General features: G+C 35.8%; 1 protein-coding gene across 1 annotated transcript; it reads left to right on the top strand.

Moving 5' to 3' along the window:
• Positions 1-4,545: 4,545 nt before the first annotated feature.
• On the top strand, positions 4,546-22,263 carry GUF1 (GTP binding elongation factor GUF1; the record flags this gene model as incomplete). Its single annotated transcript, XM_084234036.1, has 16 exons — positions 4,546-4,645; positions 4,801-4,949; positions 5,529-5,609; positions 6,597-6,674; positions 8,366-8,449; positions 11,109-11,173; positions 11,661-11,864; positions 13,447-13,586; positions 14,687-14,810; positions 15,141-15,273; positions 17,240-17,383; positions 18,439-18,572; positions 19,573-19,674; positions 19,767-19,886; positions 21,357-21,393; positions 22,126-22,263. 16 exons carry the CDS (start codon positions 4,546-4,548, stop codon positions 22,261-22,263), a joined length of 1,833 nt encoding a protein of 610 aa, XP_084090162.1.
• Positions 22,264-23,105: the final 842 nt, after the last annotated feature.

Raw genomic sequence — 23,105 nt, 5'->3', positions numbered from 1 at the left:
AAAAGTCTACTGTTAGATGAGTAGTTAAATAAATCATGATACACATCTGCAAATAAACACTTTGCAATTCAAGGTATATTAAGGATATTTGCAAGTTCTTTAACACTGCTCTTAGTGAGAATTGGGGATCTAATTGCCTTCACATTGAATATGCACTGATTGAAGTGACTTGTTGAACAATGGGTTCTTCATAGGATAATATCAAAACGCTAATATGTAAGACCTGATCCAAAAAGTCCTTCACAAACTTGGCTGAAATTGTCTATTCTATATATCAAACAGTTGTCAATTTTCTTCTCCTTTCCCCAAGCACCTTCTATTTTGCAAAGCAAAATATTTATAAAGCCATAATGTATGTCTATTTTTTGAAAACAACAACAACAACCACAAAACAAAAAACAGGAGATTCTAAAACTCATCTGAAAAATGAGTTCTAGGCTGTACTTTATACTGTAGACACCTGGTGGCACCACTAGCAGCCTCTCAGCAAAACCAGACACCCTATTAACACTGAGTGAATATGCCAGAAATTTGTGTCTGTGCCTGTGATGACTATTGTGATGTTATTTAAAACATTTATTAATGGCATTGACAGTGTTACAAATGCACCACAATATCAATATCTTTAGAACTGGATTTTTTATTTATGCTTTTATTATTTCCTTTATTAGGGGCTGAATTGTGTTCCCTTCAAGTTCATACATTTAAGTCCTAACTCCTGTACACTTTCAATCATGACTAGAGTTGAAGATAATTTAAAGAGGCAATTAAGTTAGAATGAGGTTGTTGGGTTGAGCCCAAATCCAATATGACCAGTATTCTTGTACGAAAGAGATTGGACACAGACAGGTACAGAGAAGGAAGACCATGTTAAGATACAGAGAGAAGATGGCCATCTGAAAGACAAGGAGGCCATTAACTCCTTGATCTCAAACCTCTAGTCTCCAGAACTGTGAGAAAATAAATTTCTGTGGTTTGAGCCATCACGTCTATGGCACTTTATTATTGCAACCCAAACAAACCAGTAGACCTTTTAAAGAAGTTTAAAAATATAAATACTGGGTCCTCCCTGGTAGCACAAGGGGTTAAGATGCAACCTATGAAGCTATCCGCAACCATTGCAGAACGAGTTCGATCCCTGGCCTGCCAGGAAGTAACCCACATAGCACAGCAGACCTCTCCTGTCTTGCCCACTGCTCCCCTCACCAGTGTATTTCAGTCAATCTGCCTGTTCTGTTCCCAACTCTGTCTCTGGTGAATCCTCTCACCCCCCACACCTCTGGCCTGTACCCCAGTTCTTTATACATAAATAAATCTTTAAAAAAATAAAAAAAAAACCTAAATACTACCTAAGACTACAATCCCCCTATAACACATTTATTCCTAGGGAAATGAGTCTTGATTTATGTTAATTTTTAATTATGTGAACTCTTCAGACATTTTTGTCTCAAGTAAAATGCCACTGTCCCAAATTTTGGCCATTTTCCCCTATTGACCACTAACTCAATATCTCATCCATTTTTTCTTCATTTACTCTTGGTCAACAGAGTTTAATGGAGTAATTAAGGGTGGTCATCCATTTTTTCTTCATTTACTCTTGGTCAACAGAGTTTAATGGAGTAATTAAGGGTGGAGACTCTGGAGCTAGACTGCCTGGGCTCACAGTCCATTTCATCAAGAACTGTATGACTCTGGGTAGTTACTTTAAAAAGGCCTAGACTACATTTTTCTCAGATATCTGTACAACAGAAACAATCATAAGAAAACTGCATTAGAGGGAGACAGGCACTGAAAGTGAAATCCAGATCTCATTCTCTCTTATCAGTATCTCCTACACTGCCTGGGCAGAGTTCTACCCTTTGCAAGGTAAACATTAGGTTGACATTCTGATTTAAAGATGGAGACATTATGGCATTCAGGGTGTAACTTATTGCTTTTTCTTTTAAGATACTTTCCTAGGACACATTGTTGCAATCAATTTTACCAACTGTTTCAGACATGATCAGCATGAGTGGTATCACTAACAGGGGAATATTTCCACTTCCACATTTTACAAAGGTTGCAATATTATTTTACCATGTGGTAAGAGTTCTTAGAAAGTTGCGCTAGCAGCATCTTTATGTTTAATGTCTTAGACCTCAGTCCTCACTCCGATCTCCGTGAAGAACAGCGAAGAGAAGAGCCCAAGCAGGATTTAGAATTGAGACTCGCTGAGCTCACCGCTGGCCACCTCTGGGCTTGGTGCTCCTAAGGTGGCTGAGGGATCCCCACACCAGGGCCGTAGAAAGAAGGGACATTAGGCAAAGGACCTGGAACTGTAGCAGGTATAACTAATGCTTTTTTTTTTTTTTTAATATTTACTTATGCAAACAAGAACTGGGGTACAGGCCAGAGAGAGGGGGAACGAGAGGATCCACCGACAGAGCGGGGAACAGAACAGGCAGACTGACTGAAGTACACTGCTGAGGGGAGCAGCGGGCGAGTCAGGAGAGGCCTGCTGCGCCTTGTGGTTGCTCCCTGGCAGGCCGGGGATCGAACTAGTGCTGCATGAGGCTGCGATTGCTCCACAGCGCGGTGCTTAACCCCTTGCGCCACCAGCGAGGTCCACTAATGCTTGTTATTACCAAACATCCAGCTTTAAGAACGAGGCAACGAGACCCCTTCTTCACGTGACTTCCACACGGCCCGGCGCACTCCGCTGACGTCACGACGTCGTGCAACGTGAGGACGTCGATTTACAGCTCTGCGTTCCTGGTGTCCCGCGGAGGTGGGCTCTGCTGCCCGCCGCGCCGTGTGCCCTTTGGTTCCGCGGGCCTCGTGGACACCTCCCGCCAGTCCCAAGGGGGCATCCGGGAGAAAGCCCCGCGGCGGGCGATGACGCCGTCGTGTCACGGGACCGTCTCCTGAGGCGTCCCTCCGGGGGGGAATGTGGCCCTTGGCGAGCCGCGGCGGCCGGTGCGGGCGTGCTCTGGCGCTGTGGGGCCCCGGGGTCGCGCGGCCGGAGCTGCCGGGGCGCACCCGCGGGACTGCTCTGGGGTCCAGGGCCCGGGACAGGCGCTACAGCTCAGCCGATCGCAAGGTGACCGGGTTTTAGCCAGTTTTAAAACCCAGGGAAGGTTAAGGACTTCTGAGGCTCCTGCCGGTGAGCAGGTGCCGCCCGTTAAAGCAGGCTGCGGCGAGCGCGGGCTCCGCTCGATTTTCTGACCCTCCATCGCGCGCCGGGGTGACCTTGGACAGGTCACTGCCTGAGTTTCCTAAGTGGTGGCGGCAAAAGCTAATGGGTGGCATGGAACGTTCAGGCCGGTTCCTAGACTATTAGAAGTGCTGGGTGGGCCCTCACCTTCAGTTTGTTTTATGTTAACCTTAGCTAAAGCAAGGTTGGGTAGTTCAGACGCCAAATCTAAAAATTAAAAGTTAGAGTATATTTAACTTTTATCAAGAGATAAACGTTAGGCAGACTTGTGAAGCAATTGAATGCAAAGTTAGGAGTAATTGGAGAAAACACTTTGAGTATCAGTTTTCCTTTTTTTGAAAACGCCTGTGGAATTTAAAATTGGTTAGTGTGGCAATTCATAGTTCTTAAAAATGATATGGGCCTCGTTATCTTTGAACTGATTGGGGTGGGAGCATGGGAGAGAGAATTCAAAGGACAACAAATCAGGTCCCTTTTTTTGCAGGTTCCTTTTTTTTTTTGCAGAATGTCTTTCAGATACAGTTGCATTGTTCTTGTTTTATATTGGAGAACTTATAAAATAGAAATTTAAAGCTCATGACAACTTTATACATGTCATTGTAATTCCACATATATTTTTTGCTTATTTTGAAATATAGATTTGATTGAAAAAAAGTGTTCAAAGTACAAAATACCTGGCATTTTACTTGTATGGTAATTTTTAATAGTTTGTAATGAGTTGCAGTACAATATTAAAAAGAAGTATGCACTAAAAATCAGTAGTTTCATTTTTAAATATTTTTGAAGTTTAATGAGGCCTTTTTTTTGGGTTAAGGTGTTCATTTTATCTATGCCCAGAGAAGTTGCTGAGTAACAGAAGTGTATCTAAATTAAACTTTTGAAGCCTTTTTTAGGAGCACAAATTTTTAAATAGATTTGATTCTGCTGATAAAATGTGTAATAGGGATAAAGAGTTTCCTTCCTCCCTCAACCCTCCAGCTTTTTGCCTTAAAAAGGTTTTATTAGATAAGTCACTCTAAGGTTGTTTAATAGTTATGGGTATCTTGTTTTCTTCACTCATGAAAATAAATTCTCTTCCTAATTGGTCCTCTAAGTAGTGGAAATACTATCAGCAACTTTTATTTAGCTGTATGGTCACCGTCAGCAGTGAAACAGATATATTTGATGAGACATCAAATATGATACACTGCTTGTAATATGAATTTAACTTTATTGTCAGAGGAATAAACATTACATATGTTAGAAATAAAATTATTCAAAGAAGACTAAAATAATATTCTTTGGCTTAGAAATCTTATGAAAAATTAATACTCATAAATATGTTTCTCTTTCTTTTGTAGGAAAAAATTGACATGTCTAGATTCCCTGTTGAAAACACTAGGAATTTCAGTATCATTGCACATGTGGACCATGGCAAAAGTACTTTAGCCGACAGACTTCTAGAACTAACAGGTATCCTCACTTAATGCTATTTTAATAATTGATGACAATGAGTAGTTGGTAATTACTTTAATCCTGCTTTAAAAATTTTTGGTTCTTAATTTTAGATGTTGTATTGTCTCTTCTTAAAAGCCCAAAGAAATGTCAATAACTGTGTCTGTTTATAGGGACAATTGATAAAACAAAGGATAATAAGCAAGTTCTTGATAAATTGCAAGTGGAGCGAGAAAGAGGAATCACTGTTAAAGCACAGACAGCATCTCTGTTCTATGCTTGGGAAGGAAAGCAGTACCTTTTAAATCTTATTGATACACCAGTAAGTTTAATGTTAATTTTGTCTCTTGTTAAAGACAGCCTTGTACCATTAGTGTAAACAAATCCTTGTTTAGTTTCTAAACTGAATACTAAATATTTAGCATTTTTTTTATTTGCTCAGTCTTAGTGTAAATTGTTTTACAAGCTTACGCTTAAAAGAAGAAACTTAGGGCCTCCCCGGTGGCGCAGCGGTTGAGCTCTGGGTTGCGAAGCTGCCTGCAGCCTATGCAGCGCCGGTTCGATCCCCGGCCACAGGGCGAGGGTCCCACATGGCACGTAGACCTCTCCTGCTGCCCGCTGCTCCCCTCAGCAGTGTACTTCGGTCCTTCTGCCTGTTCTGCTCCCCGCTCTGGCTCTGGTGAATTCTCTCACCCTCCCATGCTTCTGACTGTACCCAGTGCATGTATAAACAAACAAACAAACAAATAAATAAATAAATAAAATATGTGCCTCTTAAAAAAAAAAAAAAAGAAGAAACTTAGACTTAGTAAGTTTCTATTAAATGGAGTTAAAGGATTTGTGATAATCCTGAAAAATACTACAGCTAACATTAGGGGTATGACTATTTTTTCTTTCTCAGGGCCATGTTGATTTTAGTTATGAAGTATCCAGGTCACTCTCTGCTTGCCAGGGTGTTTTACTTGTGGTGGATGCAAATGAGGTAGGTACTTTTCATTTTGTATAACATGATTTGGCTGTTTGGTTATCTCAAGAGATTATACTTAAAAAGTATTACAGGGAGCATTTTCGTGTTTGAAAAAAATAAGATTTATTAATAAAAATCATGTGCTTTATCCCTCTTAATTTAAGTTTTATTATACTGAAGCATTCTGTGAAACTGACTAGTGAATCTTCTAGATTTTTTAAACTGATACAGGAATTGTACATGAAATTGTACTTTTTATTGATTTACGATATTGTTAGTAGATGTTTTCACATCAATTTTTAGCAAAACTTGAAAATAAGTCTTAAATTTTCAGTTCATTTTGGTTATTGTCAAGTATTAATTTGGGAATTGTTAGGTTTCTTTCTTTTTCCTTTTTTTTCCTTTTCCCCCTGGTTCTTGTTAGTGAACCTACCGGACCTTTTTGGTAATCTACCATTCTGGTTCTTGGGGAATAGTTAGGTTTAAAGGACACATGTATAATGTTACTGAGTTCTTTTGTGGCATAGACATAACTCTAAGAGACATATTCAGTTCTTATTTGATGAGCATACCAGAGTTATGATATATTATTTTTTAAATTAAGCTTTTGATATATTTCAATTTCTTATGAAGTCTATTCAGAGTCTCCCCAGTTTTTTTTTTAATTTATGTGAAATCATGCCTGATTCTTTCGGGGAAAGTTAATATGCACGCGCGCACACACACACACAATACTTCATTTTATAAACTGCGTCACATGACTGTGACCTCTATTTTGATGACCTTCATGTTTGACCTTTGTGTGTAGTGCCCTAGCATAGAGCCCCCAATAAATGCTTTCAAACTGAAAGGCATTTTCACAGGGAACGGATGCATAATAGTATAGATACCATTGTTTGTTGTGTGTCTCTGCTTTTGATAAAGGTGTATCAGGTGGTCTTGATTTAGAAATTTTGGAGAGATGGTAGAAAATCTCAGTATCTTATGTTTTGACTTTTCCAGGGTATTCAAGCCCAAACTGTAGCAAACTTCTTTCTTGCTTTTGAAGCACAACTATCAGTAATTCCAGTTATAAACAAGGTAATTATAATGAAAAAACAATGCTATTTATGATTTTACTTTCTAAAAGTATATTTAGCGTTTAAATATCAAGTAAAATGTTTTGTTGTGATCCAATTTCTAATGTGAGAGGTTTCATTTTTCCCATACCATCAATAGGCAGTGCTTGGACACCAGCTCACTGTCCAATAATTCAACTCAATCCTGATAGTATCTGGAGTTAGAATCTGATTTTACAGATTCTATAAGAGTGCCCCCTTGCTGCTGTTCTCACCCCCTAATTCTCTATTCCAGTCGCAAGCCAGGTTGTTCCCTGGACGTCTGATGACCAGCTATAAATTGGAGGTTCCCATGATCTCTTCCTTGGACATAGGACACTAGTCAACAGTCAGGGGTGTTACCAGTATTTCTGACTGACTGGCTTTAAGTCAGAGGTTCCAACAAACTCTTCTTTGGGTTCAATTAATTTGCTAGAGCAGCTCACAGAACTCAGATAAGTATTTTGCTAGATTACTTGCTAGATTACTGATTTTTAATAAAAGAATATAATTCAAGAACAACTAAATATATGTTTAGATGTATAGGGTAATGTATGTGGGAAGGGACCTTCCATGCCCTTTTTGAGTGCACTATTCTCCCCAAATCTCCAATCTGGAACTCTTTGAAACCTTTCCTTTTGATTTTTATGGAGTTGAATGAACAAGTTAAGGATAGAGACTGTGGAGCTAGACTGGTTAGGCTCAGAGGCATGATTGATTAAATGAGTGGTCAACTCAATCTCTAGCCCCTTTCTGCTCTCCCCAGAGGTCAGTGGAACTGAAAGTTCCAACCATCTAATCTTATGTTTGGCTCCACTGGAAGTCAACCACGTTATGTAGATGAGGTCCTGCAGTCATCATAAACATAATAAAAGTTGTCTTGCCACTTATATTTTAAGGGTTTTGGGAACTGTGTGCCAGAAAGGGGGCTAAGAACAAACATATTTCTTACTATAAATCACAGTATCACATAAATCCACTCTTTATATGAAGGATCTTCAACGTTTATTAATATGTTGTTGGGTGGGATTTATTTCTTTGGTTTCATGGGTAGAATTGCAATTCAAACACCTGTGCATTTTTATGTAGTTGAAAAGATATTCTCCTTGAATTTATATAAAGTGATGGACAGCTTTTTTTGTAGGGAAGGAATGTAGGGCAGCCAAAATATGTGTTACACTATATAGGAAATGAAAAGGAGCATATCACCTAGCAGGAAACAATATATAGCCTGAACTATAATAGGTAAGTGCTAAACTGAGTAACCTCAACTTTTATATATTTTTAAATTAATAAAGAATCAATTTAAAAATCTACATTGTATCCATTTATATTTTTTATATTGAAGTTAAGTTTTAAGAGAAGCAGACTTGCCCATTTGTGCTGGTATGCTGTCATAAGTTATCTCTAACTTAATATTAAAGTCAGTTTACATGATAATAATTTATAATTGTTATTGAACAATTGAGTAACTGTTAAATTTTCTGCTGCCCTCTATTGTTCAATTGCCTTCCTTATTAAAATTGTATTTTCTAGATTTAGAATATATAAATACTTTAGAAAAAAAATCATTGTGTGATAAGTTAGGTTAAAAGCAGTTATACTTTCATGTCCAAATACTGTTAACGCATAATACATTTATCATTATAGTAAGTGATAATGTCTTTTTTTAAGATAGATCTGAAGAATGCTGATCCTGAAAGTGTTGAAAAACAAATTGAAAAACTATTTGATATTCCAAGTGATGAATGTATTAAGGTAAAATACTATTTTTTTGAAGAGATGTTTATACTTTAAAATTTTCAGATAATTGTCCTAAATAAAAAAAGTTCATAGCTAGCTCTTAATTGTTTAATGTTTTTGTAGTTTTACAATGTCATTTTTACTTACTTGTGTGGTATGATGTCTTTGTGGCAGTACAATATTTAGTGTCTACTTTCATTATCATTTGATTTTTGAAAAAGCAAGCTTCAGGTGGTAAATTGTTCTTTTTGTTTAACCTTAACACAATGATGGTTACAAATAACTTGATAATAACTGAAGAAGTAGTAATTTTCCTTTTTGGATACATACACACACAGAGAATGTAATGGTTTTTTTTATGAATAGGACCTCATTTTAAGGCCATCCTGGAATCCTGGTAACGTGGGATAGTAATTATTGAATGAGACATATATTGGCAAATATATTCATTCAACAAATTGCAGTCTTCCAGATGGAATACCATTTTTAACAATGGAGAAATCTTTTTATTTTTTTTTTTCCTCTCAGATGCTATCAGGCAGAGTAGCTTAGGGAAAATCTGTTTGATGAACTGAGACATGAGAAAATGAAGACTTAAGAAGAATGCATTCCAAGAAGAAAAAAAGCAGGAGTAAAAGGCTTGAGGTGTTTGGCAAGGTTTAGCATGCTTTAAAGAAGAGAAAGGAGGTAAATTGAATGAGATGGCTTTATAGCAGTAGGTAGGAATTTTGTAGGCACAACAGATTTGCTGATGGTTATGTGTAAGGAAGTAAAAGAAAAGAGTCAAGAGAACTTGGATTTGAGCTACTGGTTGAATACTAGTACTTATTAATATGGAGGTGACCTGTGTAGGAACAGATATGAAAGGAAAATATAGGTGTCAAAGTAGAGATATTTTGTAAATCTGCAATTCTGGCATTTGTGGAAAGGTTTGGGACAGTGGATAGATACTTAGGAATCAGCACCTATGTGATATTAAGGGCATGGAATGGATGCAATTTCCTAGGGAGAAAGAGTAGGCAGAGAAGTGGCCTAGAAGTCAGACTACATTATTGGGTGTTGAGTACAAAGTTGAGAAGGATTAGAGAGTAGGATTCAGAATAGAAACTTTGAAGGATTGACTTTTTAGAGAAGTGGGACACATTCTCAGGTTGTAACAAGTAAAATCGAGGTTGTGAGTATAAGTGCAGATTAATTTGTGTATTTAGAGAGGCAACTTTTTTAAAAAGATTTATTTATTTATGCATACAAGCACTGGGGTACAGGCCAGAGGTGAGAGGGATAAGAGGATTCACCAGAGAGAGTGGGTTGCAAAACAGGCAGATGTATTGAAACATACTGCTGAGGGGAGCAGCGGGCGAGGCAGGAGAGGTCTGCTGTGCCATGTGGGTTTCTTCCTGGTGGGGGATTGAACTTGTGCTTCAGTGGATGGCAATAGCTTCATAGTGCTTTCTTTAACCCCTGCACCACCAGGGAGGCCCTACAGAAAGGAATTTTTGATGTGTTCTGTATCCTTTGATGAAATAAAAGGCAAAGTCATCAATGAAAGTGAGTTGACCAGAAAGGAAAATATGGATTGAAAAGGAAGGTGGTATGAAATAGTCTTACTGAGTGGTAATGTGAATTTATTATGGATGGGTCCTGGAACTGCAGAATTTGTTAATTGCACAATTGAGATCTGTAGTCATGAGAAGTGGTCACAAGAATCCAAGCATACCAGGTTCTTGGTTTTTCCCCAGTAATGTTAAGCTGCTCAGAGTATAAGGATGGAAAAGGAACATATTAAGGGAAAGGGGCAGGGCAGGAGGATAACAGATAATGTAAGAAAGGAATGTTAATGGATTTGAGGTTGTGATTTAAAGAATTATTGCAAAGATTATACTGGAATCCTGAGCAATGGTTCTTATTAGGGAATAGTTTTTTGCTCTGCAGGTGACATTTGGAAATGTCTGGAGATGTTTTTTTGTCACATATAGGGGGTAAGTGCCACTGGAATCCTGTGAGTGGATGTGAGTAAATACCCTCCAATGCACAGGTTAGCCTCCAAAACAAAGGATCATCCAGCCCAAGATGTCGCTAGTGCCAAGTTGAGAACTCTCACCTAGAGTGAGTGAAGCGTAAGAGGTGATATTCAGGAATGGGTTTTTAAATTATGGTTCAGAGACAGTCTAATTACTAGTGATAAAAAAGTTTAGATATGTGCATGGGTTATGGAGTATTTGGCTTTCTCACTGTGAGAGCAAAATAGTAGTAACATGTCTCACAGTTACCTCTGTGCCATCTACATGTATTGTTTATTGTGTCCATAGAAAGTTTTGAGGTTTAGGTAAAATGTGAATAATCATATATCTGCTAAGGAATTTGAAATTCAGAGAACTATGTATTGGTTAAGGCAGTACGTCTCATGCACAGTCATGTTTGTTATCCTGAATTTTTTAACTTAGTCCATTGTTTTTTCAGCAACATAATCAGAGTATTCTTATAATTTAATCCAAGATCCATTGCTAATTGTAATTGAAGGCCATTTTATCAACATAGGCTTTGTGCTTCTTTTTACTGTATTCTTTCAACGAAATGATTTATGATTCTTTTATATTTTTATGGTCAAGCATAGTCACCAGAAAAGTAGCATCTCAACTGTAAATGTTTATTTGTTTCACATATATATTTGTAGATTTCTGCTAAATTTGGAACAAATGTTGAACGTGTTCTTCAGGCAGTCATTGAAAGAATACCCCAGTAAGTACTTTTCTATTTCTGTACCTTTTGTATGTCTTTAAAAGTATAAAGACAATCAATTTGATCTGTTGTTTTAGCTTCGTAATTATGGCTGATATACTCTTGTAGTGAGGAAAACTTTCAGTTTTTAGTAATATTTAGAAGGCAGGTTCATTAATGTAAAATAGAAGAAAGCAAATATAATAGGGTTCTCTTCTTAACAATCATTAAAATAGAGATTTGAAAATTGGCGGCTATTTTTAATACTGAATAAATACATTTTGTCAATTTCATAATTTATAAAAGGCTATTTATTTAAAGCTCAAAGTTGAATTAAACTACTGTAGATATAAGCATCATACCTTATAGAGAAGTCCTTTTATTTTGGTGTTCCATAATCAACCTTTCTCAAATACCAGGCTAAATTAAGCATAATATTTAATTTTAAAATAGGAATTTTATTAGATTTTGTTATATTAATTTTTACATTTCTAATTGTTTTTAATAGTCCTAAAGTGCATCGCAAAAATCCTCTGAGAGCTTTGGTATTTGATTCCACCTTTGACCAGTATAGGGGTGTGATAGCCAATGTAGCTTTATTTGATGGAATGGTTTCCAAAGGAGATAAAATTGTATCTGCACATGCTCAAAAGACATATGAAGTTAATGAAATAGGAATTCTCAATCCTAATGAACAGCCAACTGATAAACTGTAAGTACTCTGCATTAGTAATTAAAATATACTTATGTGTTTCTATTTTTGCCTTTCTCAATATGGTATAGTTAGCATGACTAGTTTGGTAACTTAAAAAAAGAAACAATCTGGATTATTCAATTCAAATATAAAGTGAACGTTCTTTTGAAAGATATCTCATGTGTGAAGGGCAGTAGAAATTTGATGTTTTTTTATTCCTTTTGGTTAGCCATAACTACTTTTATGATATGGTGAAGACTGGGTTTGATGCAGAAATATTTGATGAGACAGTGAAAGATAGTTTATTTACTCATTTGTATCTATACTGGATATTTTGATATTTACTTTTACAATTAAAGTCTTCAACCATAAAAGTAGTGTAGAAAATTTGATAAATCTTATGTAGTGGCGATCATGGAGAAACCTAGATTAACTAGAACTTATGGTATATGGGGTTAGTAAGATAAGGTGCATTAGAAATACTGAGTTCTAAGTTGACTTAGAACTATATTTGCAGAGTGCTTCCTCCATCAGTACTCTAGGTACTGATAAGATGGTTCACTTTGGGCACATAGTTGAAGCTTTCTCAGTCTTGGTTTCCTCATCTAAAAATTAAGATATTGTCCAGATGACTCTATAGTCACACTTACTTGAAGTTTTAGACAAAACTAGCATTTTGCTCACTACATTTTTTATTTGAGAGTCTTTTTTTTTTTTTTCAAGATTTATTTATTTATTTATATAAGCACTGGGTGCAGTCAGAAGCGCGGGAGGGTGAGAGAATTGACCAGAGCCAGAGCAGGCAGAAGGACCGAAGTACACTGCTGAGGGGAGCAGCGGGCGGCAGGAGAGGTCTGCGCGCCATGTGGGACCCTCCCCTGGTGGCCAGGGAGCAGCCGTGGATCGAACTGGCGCTGCAGAGGCTGCGGGCAGCTTTGCAACCCAGCGCTCAACCGCTGTGCCACTGGGGAGGCCCTATTTGAGAGTCTTAACTCAAATATTTTTAAAGTCTGTCTGTAGTCTGCCATACATTGACCTAGTATTATCATATCTTTAGTTAGCATTCTTGTTTGTATGCTGCATTCTAAACGTAAATCTGATCATTTCATGTTGGCAATTTGCTATTCTAGCTTTAAAAAAATAAGGTAAAATTTTGAAATCTGGGTATTTGCCCTTTTCTTCAAAGAGAAACATAAGATAGATGTGAGAATTGTTGAGAATTCATTTTTCTTCTCTTTTTTCCTTAAAACACATTTGTAACACAATTCACTAATGAAACAGCAGTTACAAGGAGTATGTTGTTTTTGCCAGTTTCACTGTGTTTACAAAATAGTTTACAAGCGGCTTAATATGCAATGGTGGGGAAATTCATGAAGTTCTTAAACTTATTGTGGTGCAGAGGTTCTTGGTAAGGGATTGTAAGTCATGGTATGTTGTTTTGCTGACAATCATCAGAGTTGAGAATTACTAGGTTGCACTTTCAGTTTGATTAAATTTTGTTTGGAAAGTATGACTATTTCCTGGGGAGGTAAAGCTAATTGTGAGTATGCACTTTGCAACATTAAAGCAGTAAATATATCCATATAATAATTTTATTTAGATATGCAGGACAGGTGGGCTATCTGATTGCTGGGATGAAAGATGTCACTGAAGCACAAATAGGAGATACATTATATTTACATAAACAACCAGTGGAACCCTTGCCTGGGTTTAAGTCAGCGAAACCAATGGTATTTGCAGGTGAGAAGCTCACAAATCCAAAGGATGAGGGACTTATTACTTTAAAAATATGTTTGTGAATTGAAGGACAAATTACTGGAAATACTTTAAATAACTCTAGGGCATTCTATTTATTTTCATTGTGTACTGTTTGCATATTAACCATTTCATATGTATGGTGAAACTTTATGTGAGAATCATTCCTAAATTTTTTCAGTACTTTTTAAGAAATAGGCTCCTAAGAAACACACTCTCTGATACATAGCAGTAATATGAATGCCCTTTTTGTTTCCCTATGGAGTTAGTCATTATATTTAAATTTTTTTCTAATTACGATGTCTTTATTAGTAATTGTCAGTGGACACTTACTGAGTGTTTTCTTTTTAACTCACCTTTACTGTTTTACTGGTATGGACATGACAGAGAATAGTGTCATCTCAGGGATGGATGACCTCAGAACCTTTTACTGCTGTGTGATAATAGACATTTGAAAAAGAAAGACCTGATTGTAGGTCAGGTTATTCTGTGCTGAGTATTCAGCCTTTGTTTTTCTCCATTTAGTTTTAATATCTCTCAGTGGGAATTTAAGAACATTATTTCTTCTGACATTTAGGCAGAGTCAGTCATTTGGATTTTGGAGGGCTAGAGGTGAGGATTTGAGGTGTCAGAATTAAGAGAATATGAATCAGACAATTTTTGTCAGTGAATTGAAAAAAGCAAACCTATCTTTGATTTTAATAATCCTAGTGAATTAAAAAGTACAGAGTAGTTTTCATTTCTACTCCTGTTTTTTAATCTAAGAATGGAGTTTCATTTGTGGTATTAGATTAGCTTGTACTTTTATTTCTTGAAGTGTATACAATATAGTTTCCTGATAACCCTAATTCCCATTATTCTTTTTTGTGTTCCCTGTATTATTGCAAAAGCATAAAAACATCCTTTGAGATGTGAATCCAGTTGAAACTTGCAAGATACACTGAAGTTATTGTAACAATATTCAGATTTTTAGCAAAGCAATATTTTAATCTGTGAAATATTTAAAAGCTAAATGATTGTCATGTTTAACTTAATTCTCTAAGCAAGTTTTCACATGTGATAACTAGGAATTACTGTGTCTCCAGGAATGTACCCTATAGATCAATCTGAATATAATAACCTGAAGAGTGCAGTGGAAAAACTGACTTTAAATGATTCCAGTGTGACAGTTCATCGGGATTGTAGCCTTGCCCTAGGTGCTGGCTGGAGGTAAGATTGTATTACATTGTAGGGTCCCATTTTTAGTGGAAAATAAAATTTAAATGACTTGTTGCTCTTGAATGTTTCTGAACATAAAGTGAACTAACACATTTCTGTCTGCCTATTTCACACTGTGGAGTTACATTTTGTGGATAAGTTTTATAGTGATTTTATCCATGAAAGATTTGACCCAGATTTAATAATATTATGTTGCTGTCTTATTACAATGTGAATTGCTTAAGTGACTCTTGATTCCATCCCTACTCCACACAGTAATTTACCAAAGAAAATAGACCCATGGGACATAAAAATTTTGTAGTTTGTTTTTTTCTCTCTCAGGTTGGGATTTCTTGGACTTTTGCATATGGAAGTTTTCAACCAGCGACTAGAGCAAGAATATAATACTTCTGTTATTTTGACAACCCCTACTGTTCCATACAAAGCTGTTCTTTCGTCAGCAAAATTGATAAAGGTACTGAGGTACTGTTGTGAACCAGTATAAAAGGGAGAACTAAATAAATGTGCATGTGTATGTATGTATGTAGAATGCAAGAAAAACTTAATACACCAGTTGCTGACTAGTATTAAAACTAAAATTTCTTGAATAATAGCAATAAAAGTTGTATAACCTTAAGAATAATGATGGAGACAGTCCTTAGAGAAATAAATTATGTGTTATTTTTCCTTAATATGATAGGATTATCACATTATTAATAACTAGACTTTTACTGAAGATAAAAAGTAGAATGATGAAAATATTATTCAAAATTCAGCACACAAAGATGGAAGAATAGAGTTTTGTTGATCATTAAGTTATCTTTGAAAACTGGGTTATTCATTCCTACATGTATACAGGAAATTTTGGATTTCAAGTTAGTGATAGAGACAATATTGTATTCTATCTTGAAGGCACTCTTTTCATTTTAAACAAATACTGACTTTGGCATCTATAAAAATTTTTGGCAAAACCAAGGCAACTAATTATAATGCCTTTTAAGGGGCAGATTATTATTTTTTTTTCAGTGTCTGAATTTTTATTTATTAATTTTTTTATTTTAACATTTATCAATTTTTTTACTTTTTTTTAGACAATATTTGCTTCTCTCACCCTCTCAGATTGAGTCCCCATAGAATTTCCTTCCCAAGGCACCCGTGCACCATCACCTCAGTCCCCTGTGCTCCTCCCTCCCTCCCCCTCCCCCCTCTCCCTCCTCCTCTCCCATAGGATGTCTCTGGTTTATAATTGTCTGTTTTTGCTTTGTTGTGGTTTGTACTGTTACTATTATTTTTTTACACTGATGTCTTATTTGGTTCCCCTAGATTCCTGTTATAAGGGAAACCATCCAATATTTTTCTTTTTCCTTCTGGCTTATTTTAATGAGCATAATTCCTTCCGGCTCCATCCACGTTGCCGCGAATGCATGAGTTTGTCTTTTTTGATTGCTGAATAATATTCCATTGTGTATATACACCACATCTTCTTGATTCAGTCATCTATTTTTGGACATTTGGGTTGTTTCCAGGTTGTACCTATTGTAAATAGTGCTGCAAAAAAAAAAGTGCACAGGTGCTCTTTTGAATCACTGTTTTTGTGTCCTTTGGGTAGATCCCTAGTAGTGGAATTGGCAGATCGTATGGTAGTTCCATTTTTAGTAGATTGAGGAACCTCCGGACAGCTTTCCACAGTGGTTGGACCAGTTTGCATTCCCACCAGCCATGTAGGAGTGTTCCTTTTTTACTGCATCCTCGCCAACATTTGTTGCTTGTTTTTTTGATATGTGCCATTCTCACTGGTGTAAGGTGGTATCTCAGTGTGGTTTTGATTTGCATTTCCCTGATGATAAGGGATGTTGAACATCTTTTCATATGCCTGTTGGCCATTTGGCAGATTAAAATGAATTTTTTTTAAAGATTTATTTAAGTGTACAAGAACTGGGGTGATGTAGGCCAGAGGTTTGGGGGATGAGAGGACACACCAGAAAGAATGGGGAGCAGATGAGGCAGATGTACTGAAATACACTGCTGAGGGGAGCAGTGGGTAAGGCAGGAGAGGTCTGTTGTACCATGTAGGTTAGTTCCCTGGCTGGCCGGGATCAAACTCGTGCTGCAGTGGCTGGCGATAGCATGATAGCGCTGTTTTTCACTCCTTTGCCACCAGGGAGGCCCTGAAATGTATTCTTGTATCAAACTCTTTTAAAATTGTGTATCAAATGTGTTTAGTAGATGTTAGTAACCAGAATATGCTACTGTAGTAAATTCTTATTAATATTAAATGATTTTAGTTAGAGGGATTTTTAAACCCAAAGCCTATTAAGATAATATTCTAATGATTGTTTTTATTTATTTCATCAGGTTCAGTGACATACTATATAGAAGCAAATTTTATAACTTGACATATGTTAAGATTTCTTTTTAATGCTTGGTGATACTTCTTTTAGGAATACAGAGAAAAGGAAATTACAATCATCAATCCTGCACAATTCCCTGATAAATCAAAAGTGATAGAATATTTGGAGCCAGTTGTTTTGGGCACCATTATCACGCCAGATGAATATACTGGAAAAATAATGATGCTTTGCCAGGTATAAATACTATACAATTTTATTTATTTATTTATTTATGAGGATTTATTTATTTATTTATTTATATAAGCACTGGGTACAGTCAGACGTGTGGGAGGGTGAGAGAATTCACCAGAGCCAGAGCAGGGAACAGAACAGGCAGACTGATGAAATACACTGCTGAGGGGAGCAGCGGGCACGGCAAGAGAGGTCTTTTGCACCATGTGGGACCCTCACTGGCGGCCAGGGATTGAACCGGCGCTGCAGAGGCTTTGGGCACCTTTGCAGCCCAGCGCTCAACCGCTGTGCCACCAGGGGAGGCCCAATACTATACAATTTAATACAGAAATAAGTTTTAGTCTTCTCCATTGCTGGTTCCCAGCTCAGGTTTTGAAAGATTCATCTCTGCCTACCATGGGTTTAGGAAATTTTCAAAAAGATCCATATATATACCTACATGTGCTTCTAAAATTATTTTGATTTTAAATAAAAATAGAGCCAAAATTTTTGACCATCTGTGTTAATTACTGAATTGATATTTTAGCCCAAAGGGAAGAAATTTGATTCTTATTTATCTTCAGTAGCCAAAATAATCACTCTTTTTGCCATCTTAAGTACTTGACATTGAATATAGTTTGAAAGATAATTATAATACTTCAGAGACCTTTGATTAAAAAATATTCCCATTTCCCATTTTGCTTTCATTTTTGTGCCACACTGTAATGCCTAAATTGGATATAATCATCCTAAAAAAATGCTTATTTGAAACACTCCAATATGAATAAGAATAGGAAACAAGAACTTTGATTTTATTGTTAAGTGAAATACTATATAATCAAAAAAGATAAAATTGATAAAAAGGATTAAAAGCTCTGGTAACAAATATAGTATAATTGAGTTATAAACTGATTCCTCCTGTATTAGATATACTGCTTGCATATTTTTGCTCAACCATTAAAGAACTATTCCTTCATTTTTGCCCTCTCTGTATTAGGATTTGTAAAGAAAATTTTAAGTTAGTAATTGACATTCGTCAGTAATCATTATTTGAATAGGTTATCATTCTTTTGTTTTAGGCTCGAAGAGCAGTTCAGAAGAATATGGTATTTATTGATCAAAATAGAGTTATGCTGAAATATCTCTTCCCTTTAAATGAAATTGTGGTGGACTTTTATGATTCTTTGAAATCCCTATCTTCTGGCTATGCTAGGTAAATATATAAGGGGAAATTTAGATCCTGAACAATTTTTTTAAAAAATATTGACCAATATGAGTATACTAAAATGTCACTTATTTATTAATCTCTTGAAGATAGTTGAGAATTACATTCTAAGGTTAGAAAGGCTTGGAGCAACCTTATAGGTGTTAAAGAATACTTGTATGTTGCTTCTGGGAGAATAAGTTCCTTTGATTGACTAAACTGTTACCTTTTTTTTTTTAAGACTTATTTTATTTATTTATGCATACATAAACTGGGGCATAAGCCAGAGGTGCGGGGTATAAGAGGATTCACCAGAGAGAGTGGGGAGCATAACAGGCGGATTTAATGAAATGCATTTCTGAGGGGAGCAGTGGGCGAGATAGCAGTGGGTGACTCAAGAGAGATCTGCTGCGCCATGTGGGTCAGCTCCCTGGCTGGGGATTGAACTCATGCTGCAGTGGCTGGCTATAGCTTGATAGCACTGAGACGTTAACCCCTGTGCCACCAGGGAGTCCCTATTACTGTCCTTTAATGAAAAAAAAATTACTACCCCCTTCATGAAAAGTCATGTTCTTCTACTTATTAATTAAGAATTGTACATAATTTTAAAAAGCTACTGAGAGCTGAGTGGAACTTCTAAAATATATTTGTTATGTAGTCCTAGGAACATCTGTATCCATTAAAAAAAAAAAAAGCCATACTTAGTCTATAAAAACATTGGAACATTGGGAAGAAGGTGCCATTTGCTAATAGGGATCCAGTTTCTTTTTCCTCCCCTCATAGAGATGTTCCCCCCTGGTTTCTACCCCTCTTTTCATAAATACAAAAAGATGAGGAATTGTGTTCCTGATTATGGCTATTCAGAACCACTTATTCTAAAATGTGTATGCAATATTTTGCTGGAAATATTTTTTTGGGTGGGAGGGAATAGAAAATGAATGTTTTGAATAAAAAATTGTCATATCTTTGGAAGTATAAATGTTTATCATTTGGATATTTTTCTTGTTAGTTTTGATTATGAAGATGCAGGCTACCAGACTGCAGAACTTGTGAAAATGGATATTCTATTGAATGGAAATATTGTTGAAGAGCTAGTAACTGTTGTACACAAGTAAGTTGAAAAAAACTTCATCATGGAATATGAATGTAATAATTTTGACAAGTCTTTTGTAATTATTGGTTGTCATTGTTTTCTGTCTCAAGAGACAAAGCGCATTCTGTTGGCAAAATCATATGTGAACGTCTGAAGGATTCTCTGCCTAGGCAGCTATTTGAGATTGCAATTCAAGCTGCCATTGGAAGTAAAATCATTGCAAGAGAAACGTGAGTTGAAATTGTTTTTGTTCCAGGTTTTGTTTTAGAAATGATATACCTTGGAAATAAAAGAAAAACTTAACATTGACCTAAGCTTTATTCCTGTTTGTAGAAATATTAAAGTAATTCTTCTCATTTAAATGATGACTTAACTTTGATTTAATTTTCTAATACTTTTGGGTGATGTTATTTGCCATTATTAATAAATGCAAATTAATGGGTTTAAATAATTGCTTTATTTTCCACTTATTTGACTGTACTGAATTTCCTGGATAAGGCGTTTTTGTCAGTTTTTATGGTTTTAATCCTTTCAGGTAAAATATAAGCTAATAAACTGTGGTTCACTTGAAGCATTTAGCTCAGTTGCTCATCTAGTCAGATTGCAGTCAGAAAGGTGAGAGGGGAATGCTAATGTTAGATTTTACATTCTAGATTAGGGACTTCACAAATGATGTGATAGTAATGGAAGATACGCTGATTTGTGTAGAAAACTGGTCTTTTTCATGAAACAAAATATGTATAAGTCAGGACTTGAATAAGGTACAGGAAGTATCTTACACGGTTTCCTATTAACTTTCCTTAATGGTCTTAAGGCCTTTGGGAAATCTAAAGTATCTCAAATTGCCATTCAGTTCTAGCTTAACCCAATTCTAACATATAAGTAGTAGTGAAATACAATTATTTTTTTATATAGTTATGGAATAAATTTTATGCATGTATTTGTAATAAATTTCATTTCCTAGCACACCATTTTTTTCAGTAAGTTATTTGTGGTTAATGAATACTAAGAGGTTAGGTAGAGTGGAATTGATAACCAGGGATCATTTTGGGAAGTGCAATTTAAGATAGTAAGTAATCATTCTAACTTCAGTGTTGAAGTAGACAATATCTCAAAGAAAATAAATGACTTATGTATCTTCTTATGGAATATACAGAAGTGAATCTATTTTCAAATTTCTCGGAAACATTACAGATTACTTTGTATCTTCTTGGATGGCTAACTTAAAATTCATTTTACCCCATGGTGGGTTTTATAGAAGCAGTGTAGAGCTCATTTTATTCCTAATCACTCTTTACCACATTCAGTGGAGTTAATAAGGATAATAACCATTTTTAATTTTTTTGGAAGTGGTAGTGATAGTAGTATTTTCAGGTGAGCCAAAGATGACTTTATATAATAATTATAATCAAGGTCACACACACCACCGTGCCTGTATTTGGCCTACCACCTACAAGCCTTCACTTTTTTCCTAAATAAAAATTATGTTGCTTTCATATTGAATTTATTTTCTGTATTAGCCCCATTATATGAAAATAAAAACAAGAACATTTCAGCTACCTAATTATTTGCTTATGGCTATTTAATTATTTTATACAGGTATAACACAAACATTAGAATCTTTAGTAAAGGGCAGATTGTCTTACAAATTTCCTTTTAAATAGTATGAATCTACTTACATAATTTTTCCTCTTTTGCAGTGTGAAAGCCTATAGGAAAAATGTTTTGGCAAAATGTGTATGTATCTACTGTATTCTATCTTATAATAATATATTTTATGTTTTTAAGGCAAAGGGCATATGTACATATATTGAATTTCCTTGTTGGTTTTTATAATACCCTTTATTTCATTTGTTTGCTGTAAATTTCATATTTTGATCACATTCCTAAATATTATCTCATTTATAAAATTTTTCATAATAGTACTAAGAAAGTATTTTACAACAATTATGATGGGGAAATCTTAATTTTTTATAAGATTTTGAAGACAATGGTTACCTGTATTGCAGTGGGAAGCATGGGAAATTCACCTCTCCTGCATTGCTTTGATGAGCTTCCTTATCTATTTAGAAAAATAATTCTTAACTCAGTTACTATGAAAATTAAGTATTTTCTCTAAATCCTTAGCAGAGAGGCACATTTATGCACATGTGACTGTCTGTATTCGATTATAGCTATATATTCCAAAATTTCAACCATTGTATTAGGAAGAAGATTGAGAATTACTCCTGACATGCATAATGTAGTATACAGAGTATCCTTAGGGATCATCATCTCCATTCAAAAATAAAGACCTTTCCCATTCTTTAAGGAAAATTAGGATCTGTTTGAAAGGGGATTAGACAGAGAACTTTGTAGATGTCTTTCTTATGGGTAATTACAAGATGGTTGTAACTATATTGTGTCTTTGTAATTACATGATTTTTCTACGGAGTGATTTGAATTTCCAACTTTTAAAATATTTTTCAGTATGGTGGTGATATTACTCGAAAAATGAAACTTTTGAAGAGACAAGCAGAAGGAAAGAAAAAATTGAGGAAAGTTGGCAATGTTGAAGTTCCAAAAGATGCCTTTATAAAAGTTCTAAAAACACAATCTGATAAATAATTGTTGGGAAAATAGAAGAAATTGCTATCAATTAAAAATTGTTTTGCTTTTTTATTTTAGCAGTTTATATTATGTTGACAAAGGAATAAAAATTACAGCATTTGCTTGGTACTTCCAGAGACTTCAGGTATAAATAACCTGTTTACCTTTGAAGGGCGTAATAGGTGGGTAAGAGCTTGAATTCCATTTTCTTTTTAAATATTTATTTATTTATTAGTACAAGAACTGGGATGTAGGCCAGAGGTGTGGGGGATGAGAGGATTCACCAGAGAGAGTGGGGAGCAGAAACGGCAGAGGTACTGAAATTCACTGCTGAGGGGAGCAGCCAGTGAGGCAGGAGAGGCCTGCTGGGCCATGTGGGTTAGCTCCCTGACCTGTATTGAACTCATGCTTCAGTGGCTGGTGATAGCTTGACAGCACTGAGACTTTAACCCTGAGCCATGAGGGAGGCCAAAGAGCTTGAATTCTAAAGCCATATTGCCTGGTTTCAAATTTCTGTTCTACCACTTATCAAGGTGATTCTGGCAAAATTTACTTACCCTGTCTACCCTCGTAGTAAAATTGAGATTATATTATTTATCAAACATTTGAGGTCGTCACAACTCAGGTCAGGTAGGTTTATAAAATGCCAAATATGCAGAAGAAAAGGGAGTATTTTTCACTCCTCATGGAGCATGACTAAGGAATTCTAGGCAGAAAAAATCTTTTAGCTAGAAACTAATTGTATGATTGCAACAGACAAAAAGAAGGCTCAGCTACTAATTGTTTGGTGGAATCTCTTGGATGCATATGTTCTTTTCTGGAAATAAATTTTAGATAACATTTGTTTATTCATAAGCTTT

This window comes from Talpa europaea, assembly GCF_964194135.1.
Source record: "Talpa europaea genome assembly, chromosome: 5".
Lineage (NCBI taxonomy): Eukaryota > Metazoa > Chordata > Mammalia > Eulipotyphla > Talpidae > Talpa > Talpa europaea.
The sequence above is the reverse complement of the archived record's forward strand: the minus strand, read 5'-3'. Positions and strand labels throughout refer to the sequence as shown.